Source organism: Mixophyes fleayi, chromosome 8, assembly GCF_038048845.1.
Source record: "Mixophyes fleayi isolate aMixFle1 chromosome 8, aMixFle1.hap1, whole genome shotgun sequence".
Taxonomy (NCBI): Eukaryota; Metazoa; Chordata; class Amphibia; order Anura; family Limnodynastidae; genus Mixophyes; species Mixophyes fleayi.
In genome coordinates, this window is record NC_134409.1 from 50,726,643 (window position 1) to 50,748,541 (window position 21,899).

At 37.1% G+C, this 21,899-nt stretch overlaps 1 protein-coding gene across 1 annotated transcript in view; it reads right to left on the minus strand.

Moving 5' to 3' along the window:
• COL11A1 (collagen type XI alpha 1 chain) overlaps window positions 1-21,899 on the minus strand; it is a 163,789-nt gene that overhangs the window by 64,794 nt on the left and 77,096 nt on the right. The window contains exons 21-29 of the mRNA XM_075182562.1: window positions 20,698-20,742; window positions 19,658-19,711; window positions 18,851-18,895; window positions 11,444-11,497; window positions 10,082-10,126; window positions 8,344-8,397; window positions 7,352-7,396; window positions 4,245-4,298; window positions 2,109-2,153 (exon numbers count right to left, since the gene is read on the minus strand). Coding sequence (XP_075038663.1) covers window positions 2,109-2,153; window positions 4,245-4,298; window positions 7,352-7,396; window positions 8,344-8,397; window positions 10,082-10,126; window positions 11,444-11,497; window positions 18,851-18,895; window positions 19,658-19,711; window positions 20,698-20,742 — 441 coding nt within the window. The remainder of the gene's footprint in view (window positions 1-2,108; window positions 2,154-4,244; window positions 4,299-7,351; window positions 7,397-8,343; window positions 8,398-10,081; window positions 10,127-11,443; window positions 11,498-18,850; window positions 18,896-19,657; window positions 19,712-20,697; window positions 20,743-21,899) is intronic.

Genomic DNA, 21,899 nt, shown 5'->3' on the forward strand with positions numbered 1-21,899 from the left:
AAAGTGCGCTGAGAGGAGACTCAGACCTCAGATAAACAGGAAAAAGTTTTTATTATGGATGTGCTTATGTATTTGTGCATGTTTATACTTATTTAAGTATAAGCAACACTCTGTGACTGAACCATGCTTGCTATTTACAATTTGACTACAAAACAGTGTCTGTTTCAGTGTTATCATGGCAAGCTTTCTTTTCTTTGTTCATAAATCAAGCATTCGGATGCCTCCCTCGAAATCTGCTGCCTGTGCCCCGAGAATGGATAGCACAGAGGACAGGAGACAAGGGCTGCCAGTGACTAATGCATTTAATAAGTGAACACAGGTCAAGAGAGTAGATAACTATGTCATTGCTCTTCAACCTCACGGATAGATAGTTGCTTCTTTCACTACATTTACTTTTAGCCTTGGTCTTGTGTTTGTACATCCAATTCAACACTGCAGAATGCAGGCTTATAAATTATCTTCATTCGCCTCTTAATACTTGGAAAGTTATTATCTGGTATGAGTGTTTTCATGTGGAGAAAGTTTGCAGTCTACTTTTGCTGTGAAAGGTGATTTTAAGATGATTTATAGATAAAAGACATATGATGAAATGCATCTAATGGCTTGGGTTTATAATTGGATGTCTCAGGTAATAATACAACTGAAAGAGTAAGTCCTTGCTTGTGCTACCTAGGACAGCTATAACACTAACAAAGAGAGGAAGCAGTGTCAGGATTATAGTGTGTTTGTTCATGCCTAATGACCACTTGTAGATGGATCAGTACAGTAGTACATGAAACACCTGCCAGCCGCACAGAGCACATCTCTGGATTAAGTGTTATTAGCTCAGCTAACAAAGAAGGGTTCTGCAGTTTGTCCTGAATTACAGCTGTAAAGTGTGAAGAGCCCAAAACTGCTCACATGCCGATGTAATCAGCAGTCAGCGAAAGTCCTTAGACTATAATAGCAAAATAATCTCCAGAGGCCTCACCAGATCCGAAAAAATCCACTCACTGCCCAAATGTACTTAATTAATGATGCATAACAGAACCAGTTTTCAATTGGTGATGGCTGCAAATATTGAAATGATGGACAAGAGTAACTTTCAGAGGATTTGGCTGCAGTCTTAATCTGATTACTTGTCATAAAATTATATAAATCTAAATGCTTCTGGAATTCCTAAGATCCCGCTTGCATTTACTTGATATATATTCATACTTTCATGATGAAATCTTGCCCAGTTATATACCTTTAGTCAAGGAGTATATTTATCAGGAAAATGTAGTTATGTGAGACAGACTTTACAGGAGTGTATGCAGCAGAATGTTAAAATGTAATGAACCAACAGTATATCATTTCAGCAGAACATATATTGCTTTCTCACGGTGAATGACTCACTATTAGAAATATCCATTACTAGTTACCTGAGTCGAAGACCAGGACTATAGAGACCTTTCAAAAGTGCATTAAAAATATGAGTCTAGGCTAAATCCATGTTTTATAAGTATTTACGTATGTGGGCTGGGGGCAATATTTTAAGCATTTTCATGAATCTGTAACAATAAGTGTATTATTTGGATGACTGGTAATTATTTAGTGAACTAAACTAATAGAACCCTTCATATATTTTTCATCCTCATCTTACAGTTCTTTTTATAGGGAATTCTGTGATGACCATTAGGGGCTAGATTTACTAAGCTGCGGGTTTGAAAAAGTGGGGATATTGCCTATAGCAACCAATCAGATTCTAGCTGTCATTTTGTAGAAAGCACTAAATAAATGAAAGCTAGAATCTGATTGGTTGCTATAGGCAACATCCCCACTTTTTCAAACCCGCAGCTTAGTAAATCTAGCCTTAGGGGTCTTTTGAAAAAAAAAGGTTCCTCATCTGAACAGCATTGTACAGATTGCACTGTACCTCTCACACAATACTGGTCAACAAAGTGACCATCTTCCCCAGTAATGCTACAATTCTGTTTAGGCTTTTCAATAATCGCTGGAGAAAAAAAATATCAGGGAAACAGAAGTAATTCAATAATCTTCAATTATGTTTACACCTGAACACGCATATGATAATCACATCACCCACCTGAAAATACTATATTGTTATATATATATTCTATATTTACCTTTTCTCCTTTGCCTCCCTTCAAACCTCGAACACCGTCAGCACCCTAAATGATGAAGAATAAAATATATTACAGCAATGACTTCAATAGAAAAATAAGTTGATTAAATCAAGTGAACACCCAGACGTAACTACCCTAGATATACAGTTTATCTAAATGTCCACTATCTGTTCAATTTATTTTAATGCATATAGTTCTCAGCTTTAGCTATGTTTAAGGCATAGTTCACTGAATTGAGATTCACTTGACTCTAGCAGAGATGACAGTAGAGCAATTAGTTCAATAATTCCTAACATTTCGGGTGATTCTGGGAGTCTCAATCTATTAAATGATCAGGAGTTCAATGTTGAAATGTGTATTAAAGAGGCAGGTACAAATACCGATCACCTTAACAATAAAATGCCTTTGGGAAATAACTGTGAAACCTATCAGTATACTTTTTTAGAATTTTACAATATAACATCTGATTTTCTTATAACAAAAAAAGAGATTCCGTTATCTGTTTTATTAAATCACCCATATAAGAGGATAAAAATACACAACATACCACATAAAAAGCAATAAAAATATAGTTCAGTAAACTGTCCTTAAATAGTGTACATATTAAAAACAAGGTTTAAAAATCTCTTATCAATTAGCTTTTCTGCCACACAAAATATTAAATGCCTTCTGTAATAAAGGCATACTTGCCTACTTTTAGGTACTGAAGTCTGGGAGATCCCGGACAAGGGGCGTGGCTAGAGGGCGAGAGTGGGCGGGGTGTGGTCAATTGCATCATTTTTTTCCCACGTCGAAATGATGTTTTGATGCGGGGCGGTGGGTCCAAAAGGATTCACCGTGAATTGCATTATTTGGGGCAGGTAGTTGCCGGAAGCGGGAGACTTGCCTGCTCTCCCGGGAGTCCTGGAGACCGACCCGGATTTCGGGACTCTCACAGACATTCCGGGAGAGTTGGCAAGTATGAATAAAGGTATGCCAGTCTAACCAGTGTATCCCCATACTCGTAATCCTGCAAAAATCATGTTTGAGGTGGTCACAAGCATGGGGGCAAAATATTTCCCAGAAAGCAATGTTGAATCGGTGCTTTAGACTAAAAGTGCCAGCCCCATCCCATTTTATGACTCAATACACCTGGTAATATGTCCATACAGACCAGCAGATTGAACAGGCAAGCTCAATCAACTTTCTTTTCTTAAACCTTTAGACAATGATAGCACCATACTAAAACTGTGCATATATAAAGCAAATGCAATATCAGAAAAGGTGAATAAACTTGTTTTATTCTGACTGATTGAATTCTGTCATTGTCAGTCTATATACATTTCAAGTTGGCAATAAAAGAACATATTGAAAATAGGGTTAGTATTGGGTACAAATGTGGTAATGTCTAACGTGCAACAAAAGCACAACCTAAAAGTTGAAGTTTTGAGTTTTTACATTATTTATCTGCATTTGGGTGTTTGCAACTGGTCATGCATCCTCTTGGCTATATAAGGAGTACAAAGGCACAAATCAAAATGCTAGTTGTCCAAGCCTAAGATTGGACAGAGCATAAAGAAGAGATAACTAAATAAACCTGGCTGACCAGCATGTTCAGGGGTCATGCTGCTTTTTAGAAAATAAAGTGGGGCTAAAATTTTGTACATAACCTTAAGTTGTTGTTAATGATTAAGTTAATAGTTTTAATAAACACATATCTGACACTTGACTAAACCACTTTTCATAAGTTCCAATATATTGCAACTATTTAGGACATAATACAAGTTATTTCAAATAACTTTCAAATAAATTGGAAGGTAAACTGAACTTTAAAATGTCCAGACCATGACAGTAGAAGATCCATAATAAAGCCATGGTGATTTTATGGGCCACAGGGTAGGCAGGGCCTAAACATAACTCATAGACCAAGTACTTGGCATGCTCTCAAGAGGACATGAAATGCCATCTTATACTGTCAGCGAGCATTGGGAACCATGTGTATTGCAGATATTCACATAAGCGTGATGCATACTACGGCACAAGAGATGCATATTTATGCACTGTGTCTTCCAGTAGTCAGTGGACCTTAAAGAACCATACACGGCCTTACTAAATTTAACACCTGATCACACAAGGAGCAATAGTTCCCATACATACCTTAACACCACGAGGTCCTGGGTAACCAATAGGACCTTGAGGGCCAGTGGGACCCTAGAAATGAAACACAATATTTGGTAAGAATGGCAGCAAAGGTGTTATTATTTAATGTTGAGAAGAGAGTGAGCTCTCCATTATGTTAACTTGTACAACATGCACTTAAAGTTCTTTAAGTTTAAGGGCAATTAAAAGCATGTGTCAGAATGTCAACTTCATTACTTTATCTTCCTAATTGCTAAGGAAAACAAATGTTAATGTTTATTGGAGCATTATCTTCCTATAATATATAAAGATCTATAAACACATGTGTCTACTGACCAAACAATCCCTGCATAAAATAAAACCATAACAAAAAATGTCTACATAGAGCATCTTTAGTTACGATTTTTGTAGTCCCAGGAAATGTGAAGTGTGCAGAGATTAGATCCAAAACTCTATTTAATCTATGTTTCTCCTGTTCTACCCCAAAACGAGAGGGTTGAACAGGAAAAAGAAGAAAACTTCTTCTCAGTATATGAGATATATAGAAAAAAATTATAGTTCTTTTTATTTTTCTATAGTACGGAGGGTGCACCCCTAAATGGGTATATATTTCATAAAAAATGCTTTTTGTTATTTTCTTCTTTATAGTCCAGCAACATATACAGGCCTCCTTATCTAAATTATCATGTGATTTCATTATTCAAGGAATTACTTTTCTTTTACTTGCGGAGTAAATGGCATCAACGCTTAACCTATTATAGTGTTGTACAGGCAGCAGACTGACACAGCATTGCATGGGGGTAAATGTATCAAGCTGAGAGTTTTCTGGCGGGTTTGAAAATCCAATCAGATTCTAGCTATCATTTCTCTAGTACATGCTACAAAACGACAGCTAGAATCTGATTGGTTGCTATAGGCAACATCTCCATTTTTCAAACCAGCTGGAAAACTCTCAGCTTGATTGATTTACCCCCTAGAGTCTGTCTCAATGTATTGCACAAAGTCACTGAAATGATATGATTACTGTTTATTTGCAAGGCTCCATCATATTATGCAGTGCTTTACAGAGAAAATGAGAAATACTTGGACTTGTTAGAAACAATACATTATTTATTATAGGTGTTGTTATTGCTTTTATTGCTGAAGTATATTCAATTTAATGCTTTAGATCTGATCTGTAGTTTAGAGACTAATGGATGTTGCTGTCTACTATCCTGGGATTGTCAACCTGTCCCTTTTAGTTTACCCACTTTTATCTATAAAGTTTACACTTAGGGGAATTTAGGGATTTATTCCTACTTATTAAAGTCCCATGGCTGGCAGTAGCCTTTGCAGACGACCTCCGCTATTGCTTCCCCATGCACAGGGGTGGTCCAAGTACCACGGCTGACCTCCAACTGCACACATCATCTCAGGATGAAGTTAGCCAGGGACAGAACAAGGAAAAATGCTTCATTTTTAAAATAGAGTATATATATAGATATATATATATATATATATATATATATAGTAATATTTTTTACGTTTCATACAATCCAGTGTGCATCTCGACTTACACATGTAACGGCTGACAAAAGACAGCCCTTTAGAGCGGAAAGACTCCTCTTACCTCTGCAAGGCCAGCAAGCCCTCAGTGTCACTCAGTTGAACATGGTGACATTTTATTTTTAAATTGACTAAAAGAGGATTTTCTATAAACAGTGATTGAAAATCTTCATTAGTAAGGACTAGTAGTCATGTTAAAAAGACCCCTGAATGTCCGTAAACGTTGTCCGTAACCCCCCCCCCCCTTCTAGCACTTGAATGAACCCCTGACAAGTGAAGGATGTATGTGGTACCAAAGATGTCACAAAACTAAACTGCTCCAAGAATTTTTATTATAATTTTTGGGATAAATTCCTCAACTAATTTCTCTGTAAATTTTACTAACTGCTAATATAGCAAATTGTCATTTGAATTTGTTAAGGAAAAATATTTTTTTCTGACATGGTAGGAGCAACATACAATAACGACTGAGTACACTGCAGAATCTGCATTCATCTGTGCTTGCTTTAAACGTTTGCTCTGTCTTTATGTCTTCCTATAGCTATCTGATCTGCTCGACAGTTTAATTGCAGGTCTAGAAGCTGACATGCTCAGTGACCCATCTGCTTACTAATTAAAGATGAGTACTATTCTCTAATATGACATACATGCTCCAACCTTTTCATCCCTTGCAAAAGTTACATAATCTACATACAAATGATAAACTAATAGCATAGGGGGTCCACCAATGTCTTCATTAATATTATTAACAGCGCTCCAGAGGTTTATCTACAAATTGCATATGAGGTTATACGGTAAGGATCACTGATGAGATAAGCAGAACACTTTTATGAAGTCTCACATGCAGTTTACCTACTGTGCTTGAAGCTGTGCTCACTCAATGAATGCAGCTGAGATGACTGTTATCATTGATATGTCAAATGATCTCTACAATAAAGGTTTTCAGTACACACTGAAGCCAAACACATGAAAAATAGGTTATGTGTTCCTGGTGCTTCAGCATGCGCTGAGGACATGTTTACCACAGAGGCCAATGAGCTCTAAGATAACAACTGTTTAAACTATATTCGTCATGAAGTGAATGAGCGCTGTATGAGGTTTAGTTGTCGTCATAAGGACCAGTTTTATCAACAGAGACGATTCCAAGTTATTTACTGTATGTTGTGATAACAACTTCCCATAGCTCCCCTGACTTGGATCAATAAATTAAGTGTCATGTGAGCAGCAATATATATTATGCTACAGAAGTGTTTTATAACATTTACCTGCTTACATGAACCATGTATTATGAAAGGAGACATCGTGGCAGCTTCAAGACAGGAAACTGACTTTCAAATGTATGACTGAAAATCTGGTTCTTACACACTGGTTTAAAACAAGTATTCCCTGTATACTGTATATTCCATGCAGTCCCTCAGCAGATAATTCTCCATTGGGATTTTCATTGGTCTCTGTTTGTAGCCATATCTAAACCTCTTAGTGTTAGCTCCCTAACATCTATATGTTACATAGCACAAAACAGGTAAAAAAAAAAAAAAAAAGAAATCCCTTTTGGTATCTTTGGTGGGAAGAAAACTTACCCCTGCTCCCTTTTCTCCTGGTGGTCCTTCTTTACCAGGGTGCCCCTAAAATATAAGTAAGTCAGCTATGTTAGGATGAATGTGAGTCATCATCACTTTTCTCACAATAAAACAAACAATAACATAAGATTTATATTATACACAGTAGTAATATTATGTTCTAAGATTGCAAAGCACTGAATCAACTGAAGAGCAGTATCTCCAGCTCAATGCACAGCACATTTATCACTCCATAGGGACGTTTTATGACGAATAGAGGAAAACAGAATATTGCACAAAATGACTTATAGCAGACATTGTAAGATTCAAATGATATTAGAGAAATGTTTCTAAGATTGTTTGTGTTTATCACAAAAAGAACAGATACAAGGGGAACTAATTAAGCTTGATTCCCCAAGAGTCACTAAACCTTTAATTCATATATGCTTAATTTCGCTTATTGTCATTTGATTACTAACTGACAGTAATATATACACAATACATGGATGAAAAATATGGTCATTTTGCAAAAATGTGTCTCACTAATAAAATGCATTATACATATAAGTGGGGCATGTCTATTTCATATCATAGTTTATTATTAATTTATTTATTTATTATTCAATTATATCAATCTAAAAAACTATATTAACAATGTCAATTTTAATAGCGCTACACAAATATAATAAATGTTTCTGTAAATCACACGTTATAACCATAAAGTAAATTACAGGTAGCTTTGCGCGTTCATTACTAAATTTACTTAATTTATTTTAGTATTAGCAGTTTATTATGTATTAAGATCATTTCTTATCAATGAAGTAAAATATATCTTGCATTGTGAATATACTTTAACTATTTAATACGTTATATGTTTTCTGTGATTTTCTTTTAATCAACCTGGATAAATGAGGATATTTGGGGCAGCTGTGTGTTATAGACATGTTCTGTGTTATATTTATTAGTAATCTAATATTTGTACAACAATAATATCATTTTTTCTATCTACTCACTGGGGGTCCATCAGATCCAGGTAATCCAGGCAGACCAGGCTTTCCGTGTGGGCCCTAAACGCACAAGAGGATAAAAGTGAGTGATTTACTGTATAGTAAGGATACAAAGGACAGTTGAATGTTGTATAATGGACACATCACAGCTTCCTTTCTTCCCACACCTTATTCTACTAGGAAAATTATGCAGCTATGAAACAATTATATGCAGGGCCGGTGCTAGGGTCCACGGCGCCCTAGGCATTTTTAAAAAAGCGGCGCCCCCCCCCCCCCCCCCCCCCCGCAAAAGTCGCCGCCCTCCCCCCGCAAAAATCGCCGCCCTCCTCCATCCTCCCTCCTCTCCTTACCTTGTCTCACCACAGCCGCCTCTCTGCTCCGTCTCCTCCCCTCCACTCACTGACACTAGTAAGTGGAGGGGAGGAGACGGAGCAGAGAGGCGGCGGTGGTGACAAAATAGCCTCTCCCCCCCCTCCCCGTGCATCTGAATGCTGTGCGGCGGCCGTGACAGGTATGGTCAGCGGTCGCTGCACAGTTTTAAAGTCTTTTAGTATTCTGTGGTGCCCTCCAGAGCCCGGCGCCCTAGGCAAGTGCCTAACCTTGCCTAATGGGAGCGCCGGGCCTGATTATATGAACAAGATTCAGAAGAGGGGCATATTCAATTCCCTGCGTTGTTCTAAAGAACAACGTGGGGCGTGCATTATTACCGGTAGTACGGTAATTTTAACGCAGATTTTTGCTCGTGGCTCACAGAGCCGCGAGCAACAATCAGCATTAAAATTACCGTACTAACGGTAATAATGCACGTCTATTACCGTAAAAACGTTAATAGTGCACGGCCCATGTTGTTCTAAATAATTAAACCTGCCCTAGAATATGCCGCTACAGAGTACATCTAAATTGCTTATTTAATAACAAACCTTGTAAAAACTATTACTTATGATTTTGCCTTACTTTTTAATGTGTTCTTTTTATTTGTTTAATTTTGATATTCTTAGATGTAGTACTATGCACCCTTTATTATAATATGAAATCCATACAAATCAATGGTAACTAGCCCCACATAGTAGCACAAGCCTTGTTTTGCCTAGTAAGGGCACTTTGTGATGACCTTACATGAGAAAGACATTTATAAAAGAAAAAGTGCATTGACATTTTTAAACAAGCAAATGGTTTTTATGACCTTTACTTGGAGCCTTTGTATTACAATAGAAAAGAGCAACACAAAGGACATAAGACAGAGGTTCATTCACTTATTCACACCACCCTGAACCCATATTAGTGATATGTGCAGCCACCGTATTCAATTATCTATAAACTATAAAACATTTATAAAATGTATATTTAAATGGACTTTGTGATTTGCACTGATTCTAAAACCAGTTACCAGAAGAAATGACATGAAATAAATGGTATAATTTGGTTTTAGTCACAGTCGCTACATTTCGAACACAAATACCTAGATAGTTTCACAAGGGTTAGATCACAATGCTACTCAAGGAATATGTGCCAACATGTCACTGGTACCTTTATAAATGCTCTGTGCTCGGAAAATGGAACCAGATGCCTGATTTTTCTACATGTTTTAATGTAGCAATATAATGTCTTATTGTCATTATATCTGTGGTCTAGTATTAGTGAATATAACCTCCCTGCGTATTACATATGTTTAATTCTAAACAAAGAATAGGTACTAGATCAGTATTCACAATAATGTAATTTAATGAAACAAGGGAGACTTTACCTTCTCACCAGGGGGACCGATGGGGCCTTGTGGACCAGGGAGACCCTGCAGAGAAAGAAAACATTATATTTCAGCATTTCATTCATCACTGTGAGCTGGGAACAGACCTGCACTTCATAACATTGCCACACTGTGCCGCATTCCTGAACCCACACTCCGCAGCCAGAAGTTAGATGTACAATTCCTCATTATTCTCCATTCTCGCTTCTAAAACTGCATAGAGAGAAGGTCCTCTCTTGTTGATGTGAGAAAGCTTCATACTAAGAGAAGATTTGAACTTGGAGCTATTTGCAAAAATCTTCAATGAAGAGGCAAGACAATAAATAAACAACTTCCAAAATAACTCCTGTCTGCTTTCACATAAAGGTAGCATTTTTCTCTTAACACTACATAAATGTGCACAGCAGTTAATGATTCACATACTGACTATGTTCCGTATATATCACAGCCTCAAAGAGAAGGCTGAGTGTTTTTGTTTTTTTACATAGCTACTCTCAAATTGCCATTATCCCTGTTTAATGCACACTCTATATTTTTTACTTTTTAAGAAAGCAATGAAATAATGGTGGCAATTAGTAAAATAGGAAGCAATGGGTTTATGAGATACTTTGGGCCTGATGCCATGTTGGATACATGTTGGGTGTAATTTACATTCAAGAAAGCCAGTCATAAAAATAACGTATTGACGCCCATATGTTAAGTAGGATAGAGAAAAATACATTCGCTATTAGGCTTGATATAATACAGCAGATATCATATTCCGTCTCACAAATGAAACTAGCAAAAAAAAATATTTTTACTATACGGCCACAAAATCCTATAATATATGCACGATCAATGCAGAAAGCACCTATCAGTTTCAGATGTGAATTTTCAATCTACCAATCTGAAGCAACCAGCTAGTGCTGGCGACTGTCATCATCACCATCAGTGTGTATTTGCACCTGCCCTCTGCCTCAGCTGCCCTTGTGTGAACCAATCCTTACTGTACTCGGCCTACATTAGACTGTCCCTTCCCTTCCCATTCCGCCTTTCCGGTCATTAGAACGCACACATGTCAGGTCCGTGAGCCCTCTTACAACTGGTTACAATTGTGAAGACTCACATTTTGCTGAGGTAGAACCTTCTTGAGATGTGTGGTCTGGTCAGTCTAGAGAAATGTAACACTTTGCTGCTTTTTGGGTGTGGCCTGTTCTCCATAATTTTGTAAACCCAGATGCATACATCTAAATTCTAAGTTAATTGGTTCAACTGTCTGAGATCTTTTGCTCAAAATGCAACAAATTGTAAATATTATCTTTTTAATGAGAATCAACACTATTACAATGGCGGCTGTAAAGCTAAAAATTATATTGTACTTACTTGTGTTCCTGGAGTTCCTTGTTGACCTGCAGGGCCAGGTTCTCCTTGTGGACCCTAAAATGCACAAATGAGGAGTAAATGCATAAAGATACAGGATTTATTTCCATGACGATGTGCTAATCACCTATAAGTAAGGTAAGTAAACAACTTAATCTGTCAGTATAAGAAATAATTTGTTATTCATTCAGAAAATAAATAGAAGCAAGCTCTACTATAAATGGCAATGCCAAGATAACTGATAGATCTCCTGGACTCCCAGGAGAGCAGTGCAACCTACCACATCCTTCCTACGGCCTTAGTGAAGTGGGTGGGGCTTAATTACGCTATACACAGCGAATTGCGTCATCCTGGTCCCGTATTCAGCAGGGATTAAGCAGGGAGTGGGGTTTAACAATGCAAGTTACTCGGCCAAGCCCCAAGACTCAGAAGCAGGATCTCCCCTCTGGAATCTACCAGAAGGGAGATCAAAAACGTTGGCAACTATGAAGTAACTGAAATTAGTTCAGAAATACTGATAATAAAAAATACAGGTTTAATATTGATTTCAAGTTGCAGTGCTTCTATAAGTTTCACATCATTTAGAGATCGGTGTAAATCCAGCTGGAGGGTGCAATTACCCAACTTGGCAAAACATTATTGTGCTGCAGGGAAGGGGGGCTAAAATTAAATATATGTAGACAGATATAGATTTGGGAGGGGTCGTGTCTTAACTCAACTCTATATAGCAAAGCAAAAGTAAAGCTGATGAGTATTTGTGTGTTACATACAAAAACAAGAAGTGTTTTCCATGCATGGAGAACATACTGCATTTGCACCCCTTGCATGATAACGTGGTTTGTCCCGATGCAAATTTGTTCCCTTTAGCTGGACTTGTGCCTAACTCTAAATGGAGCTATATGTAACATTGTAACATAGTAACATATTTGATGAGGTTGACAAAAGACATCAGTCCATCAAGTTCAACCTGAGACTGAGATTTAAACATTTGTCACTGGAATATTTTACTCATGACAACGTCCATTTTTTTTACAATTGAGTAATTTGTTTGGAAGGTGGATGCAGTGTTCAGTGTGTGTTATTCTGTATACAGCAGCTTTGGCTGTATTAGATGTAAGAATTTAAAATAGAATATATTATATTATAACCATATATTGGGTACATTTAGTGCAAGATTGTTACATATTTGGAGCAGTAATCATACATTTGGATATTAATGCCCTTGTGACTCTTTTATTCCAAATTGTTCTTCCTATGGATACAAATACCTATATAAATAAATGCCTCCACTGACTTCCCAGAGTGTGTTTTGTTAATTATAATATAATAGCCATATATATTGTTCAGCAAAATAAATTTATATTTGTGTATTGGTGTGCATGCAGTTGTGTATAACAAGCTATGATTTGCAGTAATGTTTGTCCAAACGTCTGTTGCAATATGTGAAATAAATGAAAATTACAAAAAAAAAGAAGAAATAAAAAGTAAACAAGCTGAATTTTTGCTTGTTTACTGTTTTATGCCTGCAGGACATTCTACAACATACATATAAACTTGCCCATCTGTAATCGGAAATTGTTTCCAATTGTTGGCAAATAAGTGTTCATAAGAGAAAATTCAAACTGATTTGGATACTGACAATTCCATTTATAGTGGCTAATTTTGCAGTAAATTAATTTACTGTTGTAAATCCCATTTAATATAATAATGTAGGTGCCAAAAACTGGAAGTGATGTCACGTGAGGTCACTTCCTTTTTTAACATGAAACACACAAATCTGCATTGATATACACCATTTGACCAAATCTTTCAAAAAGTCGAATAATCTCTTTTAAATAAGATGTGAGGCCAGTGGGTAATTAGGTTCATAGATATGTAGGCAGAGAGCTATGGTTACATTATGTTCAGCTTTGTGGGAGCTGTTTTTAATGTGACACTGTAAGGTATGGTTTTCTTGATGCTAAATGTACCAGGAACAAGGTTTGTTACATTTTTTGTGCATCAAGCAAAAATACAATGTACTGATAGTGGTTAATGTGTTGGTCAATAAAAAACTGAAATATTAACTGGTGCATCTGTGCCCGAGTAGGAATTTCCTAAGATACATTGGCAATTGTCCACCTAAGTTTGGAAACACTGTATTAGCGTTAGCTTTGTAATGTACAGAAAAAGCTTCTGACAAAGCAAGCTCTTTGTCACTGTAATGTATTTGCACAATTTCACAAATTATGTGGGTGGTGTGAGTACAACAGTGAAAGATATCCTTATTTTGTAAGCCTCTCACATCACTAAAATAAAAATGTCTTTCACTATGGCACCCATTTTTAGAAGCCTAACCATTCCAGATAGTGGCAAAGATATATACTGCTGTCAGTGATGGACAACCTAACTTACCTGTGCAGAGGAGGTCATGTGATGTCAAAGTCAGCTGCCTCCGTTCTGCCTTATTCTCTGCTTTATAACCAAGCAGAGGAGAAGATCGGGAGCAGCTGACTTGGGGGGTAAGTTGTTCACACACTGGGCAAAGCAAAGAAGAGGATCAACTCTGCACCTGAACAAACCATGTTACAATACAAGGAGTACATATTGACATATGCTGTTTTTTCATGTAGCACACAAATACTTGATAGCTTTATTTTTACACTGCAATTAAAGTTGATCTATGAATCTATAAATCTGTCCTCACATTTTAAAGCCTCTTTATTTTGAAATATGAAGTTTAATAGTAGACAGGTAAGCATGGCAGTACAAATATAACGACAAGGTGCGGAAGACATTTTTGACACAAAACAGCACAGCTTACGTCACCTGAGGGGGCATGTCGGGTTAGTACAATAAATCTGTCCTCACATTTTAAATTTACCTCCCACTCTAATGCAACCTGGTTTTGCCAAGGTGCAAATTTGCTCCTTTTCTTTGATTTGCTCCTAACTCACAATCAGGCCCACTGTGTTTAAACAACACCCACTACTTCTCTGCTTCACCCTACTTTTCTTCAATCAAATGTAAACTACATAAAATTCACTCAGCGCCAGACCTACACCTGGCACAACATTAGCTCCTCTGTAGTGCAACAGCCTGTCACACAATCCTCTCTCAAGCCCTAGTTTTGTGACAGGCTGACAGCTCTCTTTCCTCTCAAAAAATGCATATTTGAACAAAAAAAATGAGCATTCCATGACATAATGCAATTAAATGGCAATTAAATACTAAAAAGTTGGAATTTCCTTGTTAAAAACTACTAATCATGTATTTTAAGCATACTTGCCAACTCTCCCTGAATGTCAGGGAGACTCCCTGAAATAAGGGTGATCTCCCTCACTCCCTGAAGAGTCTGGCATTCTCCCTGATGCTGAGCCAGTACAAGACGTGGTTGGCTTCACCATCTGTGGCATGAAGACACAGTTCAGAAATTGTGTCCTATGTCCATGTATTGATGCCTATGGAGGTGGCCATTTTCTTGGAGACCAAGATTTAATCAAAGACTGACAGGTAAGACAACATGGCTTCAGTAATGGAGACAGAAATGTAAAAGTCACTTCAGTCTCTAGAGATTCATTAGCTGCTTTTCTTTAATGCATAGTTGCCTACTCTCCCAGAATGTCCGGGAGACTCCTGCATTTCTGGGAGGGCTCCTAGGCTCCCAGAAGAGCAGGGCAACCTCCCGGTTTTCGTCCCCGCAATAGATAAGTGGCAGGGCTTGGTCGTAATGATGCAAATATTGTGTCATCTTAGCCCCACCCCTGCTGTAATTGACCAAAATTGTGACAATCATTTAGGGGGTGGGGTGAAAATGATGCAATTCATCAAGCCCTGCCCCCACACACCCAACTTCCCCGGGATCTCCCTGAAGCCAGAGAGGAAAAGTTGGCAAGTATGATTTTAAGGACTATTGTACTGTAGACTGTAATAAATAAGTATAATAGAAGTAACACCAGCATTTCCTGGCCTATGTAATACCACATGGCCTGTGTTTATAATAGTCATGGAACACCTAAAGACTTCAAATATTCTTATCATTTTTAGTAGACTATCCATTATCACATAATGTTCCTTTCTCAGAACAAAACAGTATAAATTGTAGGAGTGAAAGCAGAAATATTTAATATGTAGGGATATAGTTTGGAACATAGAGCACAGTACAAAATACATGCTGCACAGAATAGCAGCAAGCCGAGACCAGAATAGGCAAAACAGACACATAGTAATGCACAATGTGAAAAATAAGGATTCAAGGACCAGGAAAACAGTCAACAGTAATATAAAACAATCCAGGGGAAGCACATACAGATCTGTTTATCAATCAAATGAGAATATTCGTATGTATTTATTTGAGTGTTTTGTGCCATACTGCTGGTATATGAAATAAAATATCATCCATAAACTGCAAATGAACAGTGCCCCCATTGGTTAAATTATAGCTAAAAGACCAGTAAACATAAAAGCAAGTAGTTTTGCATAAAATACCTATTAATAACATTCATAAACACTGCAAATATATTATAACTTGACAGAACTTGAGACATTTAATACAAAATTTGTGAAAAATGGAAAACTGTTTACATGTACTACTAAAAAGGTGGTGTAACTAATAACAAACAGACATTTGCTTTCATTTTCTAAACTGTAGTAGAAACATTTAAAATATGGTTGCTATGTGTTACAGTTGTGCACCAGTTTTCAGAAATGCCCCTGTGGTCAATTTCTTTTGTTGGTACGGAGTACAAATGTATGTTATCAGCCATTTTAGACAAAGAGAGCCTGATTCATTAAGGTAAATAAAGCAAAAAATTGAGTAAATCTGCTCCTGGACAAACTATGTAACAATGCAAGTTGTACAAATTAGTTTATTATTTTGCACATAAGGCAAATTCTGGCTATTTTTTCGAGCAGCACAAAAATACTTAATATCTTTATTTTTACACTGAAATTTAAAGTTGATATAGGACAGTGTTGGCTAACCTGTGACACTCCAGGTGTTGTGAAACTACAAGTCCCAGCATACCCTTCCAGCAATAAGCTGCTATATATTGGCAAAGCATGCTGGGACTTGTAGTTTCACAACACCTGGAGTGTCACAGGTTAGCCAACACTGATATAGGACATGCTCTAGCTCATACTTGCCAACTCTCCCGGAATGTCCGGGATACTCCCGCATTTCGCGTGAGTCTCCTGGACTCCCGGGAGAGTGTGACAATCTCCTGATCTGCCCACTTCCTAGTGAAGTGGGCAGAATTTGGTCCAAAACGCTGCGATGCACCGGGTATCGCAGCATTTGGGGCCAAAATGATGCAATTTTCGGGGCCCCATCCCCGGCACGCCCACCTTCCCCGGCAGGCTCCCGGATCATACTTGCCATAAGTTGGCAAGTATGCTCTAGCACAACTATAAGTCTGTCCCCACATTTTAAATGTACCCCCTCCTCCACCCCCCAGTGCAAATTGGTTTTGCCAAAGTCCAAATTTACTCCTTTTTGTGATTTGTATTCCTTAATAAATCAGGCCCAGAAAGTCCCACAGGAGACTTAAAGACATTAAATTCCCTTTGCATGGGAAAATATTTTCCTGATGATCACAACTTTTATTTCAAATACCTTTATCTCTATATCAATCTTATGCATTAGTAAATGTAATGTGCAATTTGTATTTTAGGTTTACCGGTCCTTTAAGAAAGAGGCATCTCACTGTCATGATATAACATGAGTACAATTACAATACTAGAGCACTACAATATAGCAAAACAACATATAAACATAAATTATACTAAATTTGATGATAGCTGCCAATTAGATACAAAAATATGATACAAACAAACAAGAGGCAATCAAAAAAAGATCAAAGAAAAGAGGTAAAGGCCAGACATATGCAATGCAAATTAAATAGCAAGGATGATAATCATGTTAGTGCTCTTAACAGTACAAAATAAAAGCTAGATTGCGATGAGACATGCATATGTATAAAAGTACTCTACCTCTTAAACCATAAAACATCAATATATCTCTATTGAAATAGCTGCATAATAGTTAAAAATAGCAATTAATGAGTAACATAGTTTTAATGGTGGAACAGTTGATTTTACATTTCACTATGACAGCTAATGAGATTTTTTTCCCTGCACAGTGCAGAAACAGTGAAATCATTCTCTTTTTGTTCATTTAAAGAAAGTCTGTTACATATAAGATAATCAGTTGCGTCATAGCTCCCCTGCCTCGCGAGCTCTTGCAAGACAAATAATCTGAAGGAACTCAGGAGTGAGTATAGTGCAGAATGTGGGCTGACTATCATCACCAAATTTGCATACAGCAGGCAGTGTTTTCCTATATTCTCTCCTGATTGGAGGCCTGAGTGCCTGAGTGGAGGGAGCATCGGAAAACGCTGAATGTTTTGTACACTTGAAGTATGAAAAATCCCATAAAGTTCTCTTTAAAACTTAACCATAAGTTATAGTCATATACAGATACTATATAAAAATAGATTCAATACATCCCATGACACAGGGGCTGATATAGATTTTTTATGGGTGGAGGGTATTTAGTTCCAACCCCCTTTTTCACTTTTATCAGTAGTGCGCTGCCTACATTTAAAACACAATCAGAGCGGCCAGGCAGGGTTTTCTCTCTGCCTCTCAGCCGTCATGGACACTGATTGGTGAACGGCATTGGCCATTCACCAATCAGAGTAGCGGGAGGTCTCCACACTCTCACTGTTGAATGGCTCTCGCTATCCACCAATCAGAGTGTCACATGGCCTGAACAGCATGCTGAGAGACAGCAAGAGACTGCAAATTCGATGAGTAATTTCATTAGGTCCCCCCCACAGATCAGGGGTCTGATTTTTACACCAATACAGTTTAGGGAGGAAGAAAAGTCTAAGGAGTAAATGTATCAAACTACGAGTTTCTGGCAGGTTTGAAAAGTGAAGCTGTTGCCCATAGCAACCAATCAGATTCTAGCTATCATTTTGTAGAATGTACTAAATTAATGATAACTAGAATCTGATTGGTTGCTATGAGCAACATCTCCACTTTTTAAACCTGCCGGAAACTCGCAGCTTCATACATTTTCCCCTAGATTTGCCACTTTACACCAGTGTGTTTCAAGTTCAGAATCACATATCAGTGTGTTTTAATTTTGGAGAAAAGCTTAAAGAACAACTTTGACTGCCAATGAGTATAGAAAGATATATACATAGCTTTAGAAATATTCTACATAATAGCAGTATGTAGCTTAATATGTCAGGCATCTCTAAGTCTGTTTATGAAATGCTAAATTCTAACACAGATATATCACCTGTATCCTTTAATGCAGTTCATAAGTGGACTTCCACATCTATTTGCAGATATTGAAACGTGCAGAAATGTTAAAATGCATAAAGAAACGTGATAGGAAAGGTTAAAATATAATATACTCACCAAGTTTCCTTTGGGTCCTGGGGGCCCATCCACACCAGCAACACCCTGACAAACAAGAGATCGCAGATCATGCCAATTGTTAATTACTCCTACCTAATCTCTAATCCTAAAGACAAGTATGTTGTGTCGTTCATTATTGAAGCTTACAGCAAAATTTGATTTGAAACAATTTTCTATTTGGAATATTAATTAACAGCCCTATTGACAAATGTATTATTTTGTTGTAATCAGCTGTAATATCTGTCATAAAGAGAAAGTGGATGGCGATATAATGGCAAGCCACCTCTTATACTACATCTTTAATTATATATAATAGGGATTTTGTGTTCAGGGTCTAGAATAACTCTGGGAATCAGCTTCCATCTATGGTTCGGAGAGTGAGAACATGGGTGGTTGTCAATGATCCAAGACATATTTTGCTCAGCATTAAATCACCTGACCGCCACTTACTACAGGAAAGTAGATGTCAGGTAGATTATACAATAATATATAAGTTTAGAAGAGAATTTTCATATAGTAAAGTGTATTATAGTAACTCACCCTAAATGATATGGCAAACCATTTTCAGTTTATAATGCATAGGAAATATTATTAATACTAATAATAATTATAATAATAATAAAAATAATATTGGCAAATACATTTGCGCATTTATAAAACTGACCTTGAGCTATACACGAAAGAAGGTGAGAATTTGTGAAGGTTATTTTGAAATGCACTATAATGACGTATTAACACTTTTTGTTATAATCTTACAGCATGCATTATTTTTACATTATAATAAAGTGGCAGTCATGATTTACGTACATGTTGTCCTGGAGGACCAGGAGCTCCTCTTGGCCCCAACAATCCTCGTTCACCCTGGAAGAATGAAAGACCAATTCAGTTACTCAATTCCATTGCTAGATTTGATATAATTCATTTTATAAACCCTATGAAACATTTGCATATATGTAGTAAAAGTGTGAATGGTACCATGACTATAATGTTGGGGCATCACGCCCATGTGTCCTACTTTCCTAGCAGACTTGAAAAATCTGACTATAGGCTCAGGTGAGAGCCTAGAGTTTAGTTGTAGTTTTGCTCTCTAGTGTTGACTCTTGTCAATATTTACTCACCTTCACTAGCAACAAAGCCAGAAGCATAATATGCGTTCAAATTAGAAAAATCTCAACTATGCTTGCAATACGCTATGTTCAGTTTACCTGAACTAGAAGAGAGAACACAGTGCTTTGTTATTTCATTCATTGGAAAGTTGAACAATGAATATAAATGCTGTAATATGGGCTCATATTTCTTTTGTCAAATGTAAAAACTTTAACTACTGGTACAATACAGTACGACAATCAGGCTGCCCTCAAAACTTCCTGACTTATCTTGTATCATCAAGGAACAATAATGTAATGCTCTTTGTATAAATAAATATAAATGTGCCATTTGTTTCAGAACAATGCAGTGGGTATTGTTTTGTTATGATCCTCAAAAAAAATTCTATGTAGTAAAATATGCAGAAGTGTCACTTGACAATGAAATAATTCATAAACAGTAACAGCATCCATGACACCTATCATAAAGTACTATATAATATTACAAAGAGGAGGGCCATTGTAACAAAGCAATATATTATTTAAACCTCATATGTGTTTCATATCAAACTGTTGATGAGTATTGCCAGCAGCAAGTTCCCGTAGTAGATGCTTTGGTTCTTTGGCAGAGGTAGAGTTACAAAGGAGCTGTGAATGATTTCCTCAATCAGGAGAGATGCAGTATGTTTCACTGTGTTTCTTGTAAAAATGTATAGATATAAAGTGAGAGCTCTGTATACAACAAATTAATGTGTCACTCACAGGTTCACCGGGCAGCCCTCTAGGTCCAACCTCTCCATCTTCTCCCTGCAACACAAAAGAAAAAGCTGTTTCTCCTGTTATTTACACACACAGCACGTAAAGAGGGACAAGCAATGAATATTTGTGATTGTCAAATTGTAAACTATATGTAGTTTTGTATAACCTTTTCCTTTATGGGCAGAAAAGGGTAATTATAGGAAGTGAGGGTGAGAATTGAATATAAATGTGCTTGCAGAACAATGGGAGAATACGTTTTGCTACGTGTATATACTAGCTGGCAAAATGTTTTATATACTACCCTGATGTCTGTGTACCCCTCTGTGTTCAAGTATCACTGCTTTCTACATGTACCTGTACTCTAGGTATTTATTACTGTAAGCTACATAGACCAATGTCTTTACACAACTGGTATCACCCCAGTCTGCAATAATTTCTATAGACTATTTGAACCATATTTATTCTCAGACACTTAAGAAGCCCCTATATGGGCAGATTTGTTTGCTCAACCTGATCTTTGAGTGATTAAATCTGTGTCCCCATTGACCCCTCCACGTGGGAAACCCAATAAGATTAATTCAGGCTACACAGACTGAAAGATCATGATGATAAACACCTGATTTTCCTCCTTTCCTGATTGACTGTCAGGTGCTGCAGAGTTCTATGGCGCTTTATAAATAAAAGGAAGATGACGAATGACATTTGATCAATCTCAATCAGATGCTGATTAGTAATGCCAATCTAAGTGCGGACAATTTGATATAAAATGACCAAATCGCTGAATGGATGGGAAGCTTTACCGCAGGTCTCATGATCTCCATAGGTAAAATACTTTCTGATTTTTAAGATTTCTAATTTTTTCTAGACTAACAGGTTACCATGGATACCATGAGATTAGCCAAATAATGTTCCTTTAATCCAGCATTCTGCCGTTTTCCACATCTATACCGTATCGCAAATATCTTCAGTTGTGCCAAGTTCCTGTAACTTTTCCCTGCATAATGTCAGTAACTCTTTCGTATTTTAAAACTTTCTCCTTTTAGTCAAACACATTTTTTTGTACAAGCCAGTATAACCATATTGTAAAACTGGATCAGCAGTTGCTTTGTGTACTCCACTGGTAAATAGAAATTCATGTTTTCTAAAATGATTCAGGCATTTTGCTAATCTGCTCTGAAAGATCCAACTATCTATAGTGCAATTTT